Source organism: Palaemon carinicauda, chromosome 1, assembly GCF_036898095.1.
Source record: "Palaemon carinicauda isolate YSFRI2023 chromosome 1, ASM3689809v2, whole genome shotgun sequence".
Classification (NCBI taxonomy): domain Eukaryota; kingdom Metazoa; phylum Arthropoda; class Malacostraca; order Decapoda; family Palaemonidae; genus Palaemon; species Palaemon carinicauda.
In genome coordinates this window covers 45848057-45854332 of record NC_090725.1, presented here as the reverse complement: position 1 = coordinate 45854332, position 6276 = coordinate 45848057, and the positions used below count along the sequence as shown (strand labels likewise).

General features: G+C 35.7%; 2 protein-coding genes across 4 annotated transcripts in view; both read left to right on the top strand.

Annotated features, from left to right (window-relative positions):
* LOC137647940 (uncharacterized) overlaps positions 1 to 2504 on the top strand; it is a 292234-nt gene extending 289730 nt beyond the window's left edge. For all 3 annotated transcript variants that reach the window (XM_068380897.1, XM_068380890.1, XM_068380903.1), the window contains exon 8: positions 468 to 2504. In XM_068380897.1, coding sequence (XP_068236998.1) covers positions 468 to 2498 — 2031 coding nt within the window. In that variant the 3' untranslated portion in view covers positions 2499 to 2504. The remainder of the gene's footprint in view (positions 1 to 467) is intronic.
* Positions 2505 to 2888: 384 nt separating this feature from the next.
* Positions 2889 to 4397, top strand: LOC137641997 (uncharacterized). The gene has a single exon (XM_068374593.1). The coding sequence runs from the start codon at positions 2889 to 2891 to the stop codon at positions 4395 to 4397; it is 1509 nt and encodes a 502-aa protein (XP_068230694.1).
* The last annotated feature ends 1879 nt before the right edge of the window (positions 4398 to 6276 follow it).

The window sequence follows — 6276 nt, the reverse complement described above, 5'->3', positions numbered from 1 at the left end:
TATATATATATATATATATATATATATATATATATATATATATATATATATATAAATTATATAATTATGTATATATATATATATATATATATATATATATATATATATATATATATATATATATATATATATATATATATATATATATTTATATATATGTATGTATCATAGTAACGCCTAATAAATTTTATGCAAAATGTTTTGTTCCCTATTTGATATGCTGTTTAAAACTCAATTATAATCTAGAGCAGCAGGTGTACATAGAAATACTATCAAGATATTTCTTCAGGCCATTAGGGCTAAATACAGTAGTTTGCTATATACTTGCTTTTCCTCAAAACCTGTTAATTTTTCGTTACGATATTTAAGTATATCTTTTTACGAACATATATGATAAAGATACAATGATATATCCAATTTCAAATGATAATTTATGAAAAATAATTCTTTATATTTTCCTCTTTCAGATTTGGGGATCCTGTGACTTAGTCCACGATCACCTTTTAGTGTATGATGGCAACTCAACTGATGCCCCGCTCTTCCTGAAAGTGTGTGGTTCAGGTGTCATGCCTCCAATCACTTCTACTGGACCTGAAATGTTAATTGTCTTTACAACCTCTCGATTTGACGAGCCGACTCAAGAAACCCTTATGCCAAGAACCCTTGGTTTTGAATTGAATGTAAAGGTGACTTATCTAGATATGGACTCGTGGAAGTTTGCTAGGAATAGGCAATGCGTTTTCCATATCTTTGGTGCTAACAACTCTACTGGGGAGGTCACCTCTGTAATCAGTACCCAACCACAGAATTCTTCCTGCGTTTATCTCTTCCATGGTGAATCTCACGAAGTAGTTTGGATTCATTTCCGAAAATATGAAATTCTCCCTAAAATGGGGCATTATCATATTAATATGACTGAATGCATAAACCCTCTGAGGATTTATGATGGAAACCGATATGACCCTTCTGCACCATATGGGTCTCCTAGAGCGAGACTCATACAGGAACACTGCACTGCTAGACCTCCATCCATGTGTGCCAGGGAATATCTCCCTAATAAATCTGCTCTTGCTCCAAATGTCAAAGCATGTACAAGAAATGAGAGCTACGTTGCTACTGGGCCAAAACTCACTGTCGTTCAATATTACAATGAATCTACTGCTGCTCTTGGCATGGACTTTATTCTTCGTTATGAGTTTGTAAACACCAGGCCAGGATATCGCCCATCAAATGGTAGTGAATGTGATTATGAGGCAATAAGTGATGGATATTCTCTTCGACAGGGTAAAATATTTTCTCCTCAAACATCAGTTTTGTATGGTAGGTGGGGGCGTCGAAAGCTTTCTTGTCAATATCGTCTAACAGCTCATAGTGATGAGGTTGTCCATGTAACTATCACAAAGTTTCACAGTGCTTCTCGATCGTGTGTCACAACTACTAACAATTTTACAAGTCAGTGGGACTGTGACAATAGGTCTGGACAGACAGCTTCTCTCATTGTATCTGAATACCCATGGCAGGATATTGAGGTTCCTAGACTTTGTACTTGTGACTATTCTGCTCTTCCTATTAACTATGAGTCTAAGTCTCAGGAATTAAGGCTCAAGTTTGAAGTTAATAATATGGAAGATACCCATGATTACAAAGATTTCATGTTTGAAGCCCAGTATGAATTTGTTAAAAAGGCTTCTTGTAAGAAAGCTCAAAGGTTACAAGGCACAAGTGGAGAAATTGTTTTTCAGAAGGCTAACCACACTGAAGACAAACCATGTGATAACTATCCGTGGCTTCTCCAAACTTCAGATGAAAACAAATCCATTTACTTCAGAATACGAGGCTACGATCATATTGACAAAAACTGCTCTACCACAACACGCCTACTTGTATTCAAGGTGGGTCGGCTGAGGCCAGTGGGTGTTCTTTGCCCTGATCCAAGTAGCAAGAATGTTGTGGAGTTGTTCAGTTTTGCTTGGCAAGGCTCAGGAAATCTTGTGGAACAGTCAACAGATAAGTTAATACTTGAGGTTTCAGGAAGAGACACAATTCATGACAATGGTCCACACACTCTTTCATGGCTTCAAGTATCCCCTGCAAGACAGTATGACTGGTCATCTGAGGGGATAGTACGGGCATGCCAGCAGGAATGTCCAGAACTTGGAGTATGTATTAGTGAAGATCTTTGGTGTGATGGGATACACCACTGCCCATCTGGACACGATGAGCTCATTGCACACTGTTTCTTCCTCTCTGTTCCTTGGGCATATATTGGTATTGGATCCGCATTGAGTATTTTACTTCTTGTTGCTGTAACAATTTATGGAGCCTCTCGACTTCGGGCTTCAGACAAAAAAGCACACCAGCATCAACAAATTCCTACTCTTCCCACAGCATCAGAATCTCTCTTTTCCTCAGATAAAGAGGTTGCAGAGAGAGATGGTGGTGTTACCTCTGCTTATAGCCTTGATTACAGTGAAGTGGACTATGTTACAACGTTATGAGGCACACAGCAATTAGTTCCTTTAAACTCTTCTCAACAATTAGCAGGTTTTAATTATACTCAGTCTCTGACGAGACGTGGCAAACGAAAGCCTTTAGTAAGTTTTAGCAATACACAATCATTAAAGAGAAGAGGTAAAGGAATTCCATTATCTAGCTTCAATGGAGCTTATCAACTTACAAGTTTTAGGTCGAATCAACCAATAACAAATCTAAGTCCCATCCAGTCCTTGACAAGTCTGACTGGGGGAAATTCTCTATCTAATCTAAGTCCTATTCCCTCGTTAGTAAGTCTTAATACGTCACAATCACTTGCTGGTCGTGAATCTTCTCATTCACAGGGGGATTTTGGGAGTGGTCATTCCATTTCTAGTACGAAAGCTTCTCAAAACATGCCTAGTTTTGAAGCTGCAATTAATCAGCTAAAATCTACCTTGAAAAGCAGCCAAGGACACTCAGCATTCCAAAATATTCAGTCACAAGATAATTTTGACATATATAGCAAGCCTAAACTAAACAATAAAAGTACGGTGCCAATTACAGATTTCAATAATATTCCTCAGTTTGCTGAACCTGATACAGCTGAGCTAATTACAATAGACCCTAGTCAGTCATTTGTAAGTTTCAATATTATAAATCCACCATCATACTACATCACAACTCATTCAGTTACAAGTGCTAGTAGCAAATTAACTTTTTCTGAACCTGATTATGATAAGTATTATCTTAATACAGACACTTTAAAAAAGCCTACCTCTGGGGACCCTCAAGGTCACAGTAATGTCAAGGTCTCTAATACTGGTCATTCACATAATAAACATTCTAGTTCTTCAAAGTCTCATTCTAGTTCCAAACACTCTAGTAAGGAAAGAGAGGGTAAATCTTCATCAGGCCATTCTCACTCTAATTCTAAGTCACACTCTAGCAGTCACTCTCATGGAGAATCTAAATCTGCTACTATACCTCGATCTGATTCAAATACTAAACACTCGAAGTCCTCGAATAAAGAACACACTGAGTCTAGTTCTAAACATTCAAAGTCTTCAAGTAAGGAACAGACTGAGTCTGGCTCTAAACATTCAAAATCTTCAAGTAAGGAACAGAATGAGTCTGGCTCTAAACATTCAAAATCGGATAGTCATTCTGGTCACAAATCCTCAACTTCTCACTCCCACAGTTCTAAATCTTCTAAATCAAAGCCAGGTCATCACCGCTCACACAGTAGCGGTAAGAGTCACTCACATAGTCATTCTCATAGTAGCTCAAAACACCATCATTCAAAGTCAGATCCAAGTCACAGTTGCTCTCATGAGAGCGAAAGTAATACCCATACGCTGCCAAACCCTAAAACCAATCAGTCAAAAACCAGCCCAGGTTCTAGCAAATCTCTTAATATCCCAGTAACCACCCAATCATCAACTAGTCCAAGCAATACTTTGCCAAAATCTATTTCTAATTCACACCACTCCTCAAATACACCAAAATCTGTCCAGCCAAAAACTAATCCAAACGCAAGCAGGTCCCAATCTAGCTTAAGCACAAGTCAACCTGAGGCCAGTACTAGTACTACACCAGCACTGCCATCTCCTCAACCTACAGATACCAGGAGCGTTCGGGCCTTAATTAGCTTTTATGAAAGCAGTCTATATTCATTAGCTTCCATGAATGCGCCCATTTCCCTCACTGCTCGCAATGCTCCAACCTCTCAGCCTCCCCCATCTCATGAAGGGGAGGAAGACCAAGATGATCTCTATGCTCGTCCTCATGGAACAGGTAGCTCACGCAGGAGGGGGAATGATGCTCCAAACAATCACCCTCGGCCAATAGTTCCCTTAAACACCCATCCCCATCCACTGGCCGCCCTCAATACACCTACTAGTCATCCACGCCGGGCCCATTAGTGCTGGTAGATGTCTCGTCATACTGGGAATATTCAAACTTCTTATACATTCTAAGAATTTACCAAAGTGCTGCAAAGAATTACTACTTCTACATTTGGCACAGAATGAAGTCATACAAACTTCTCCTTCATCGCGATAAGGTAAAATTCATAGGGTGAATAGCAAGTTTCAATAATTCCGATAACCAATTCTGCTCAATCTGTATATTCTCATAGGAATGTTCAATCCAGTTTCAATAAATAAAAAAAATAGAAATAAAACCTCAATTTTTCCTAAGTCAAGTAGCTAGCGATAGTAGATGGGTTATCTGCTGACCAAAGAATAATGTTGTGTCTCGTATTATTGTGATGTAAGATATTTGCTGCAAATTCAGTCTTTATTCGTCTATCACTAGTATCTCGATTCTTTTTTTTTTCTGTAAATAGCTGGTTATTTATACATCTTCACCATTCATATTTTCTTACAAGTACTTTGGTGACTACCTTCAGTCACTTGTTTCTAAAATTCTTAGAGTAATGTGCTTTTAGGAGAGTTTGCTTCAAATTAGTCGCCCCTATTCGTCCCAGGAGAATTTAAATCTATCTGTCTAAAGTAAATCCTCGTCGTTGTTTTGTTTTGACAGTTAGTTGTTACGAATGTTGGTTGCTACTTTTAGAGGTAGACTCAGCTGGTATTACAAATTAAAAGTAAAAATAAATTCCTAAATAAAAAAAGTAAAAGAATTTATAGATAAACTGTTGTTGATTACATTCAGATTCCTACTTAGGCATTCCATTTTCCGAGTTAAAGACCACATAGCCGTTCGTTTGGATGCTTTTGTTCATGGAGTAAAACGCATAGGTTGTTTGTCATATGAAAAACTATTATATATATATATGTATAACATTACAACTGCCACTGACCTGTAAATATTAAACTGTATTTTTAAATAAGTAGGACGTTGCTTTAACACGAATCACATGTACATATTGCACATTCATGGATATTTATACCTGTTTTTAATGTACAGAGCCCTGAGCTGAAAGTGTTTGTATAATGTGATATGTATTGTAGTAAATTGTGAATAAAATTCATAAAAGTTTATAAAAAGTTAGCCCCATTTAATGAAGATATTGTTCTATTTGTAGATTAACACATTTATTGTTATCATAGTGAATGTGTGGAGGGAAATAAAGTAAAGAATTTTATTGTAAATATACGTGTTGATGATGGCGCGTCTTGCTGTTTCAAAAGTCTATGCTACAAAACTGTACATAATGTAATAAAGTTTCTCAGTAAGGTTTCTATAATTCATCCCAAAGACATGATTATGTTGCTAAACTCAACGTGTTTTTTTATTGCAATTGAATTTCAAAATGTTGTAAGTAATTCAAAGAATACTTGAACGAAACCTAATTTAAATCTACGGCTCCCGTATTATGTTGAATAGAAAAATATGATTCGATATATATATATATATATATATATATATATATATATATATATATATATATATATATACATGTGTATATATATACATGTGTATATATATATATATATATATATATATATATATATATATATATATATATATATATATATATATATGTATATATATATATATATATATATATATATATATATACGTATATATATATAATTTATACAATTTGCTACTGAGAATAAAGCTAGACATATTTCACTTCTTACAATGGGCACAGACTTAAGAAAAGAACTTTCAAATGAAAACATGAAAGCTGATAAGATAAACTTCAAAGTTCTCAGAAGGAAATCACATAATGCGTAGATGCAACTGAATGTAGATTAGATACATTACCAAATAATTATTATGCTGAATCTCAACTCACTTTGACTACGTCAAGATGATATCGTATAATTA

Excerpts from the sequence above, each read along its gene's own strand:
- LOC137641997 (XM_068374593.1), top strand. The coding sequence starts at position 2,889 with ATGCCTAGTTTTGAAGCTGCAATTAATCAGCTAAAATCTACCTTGAAA.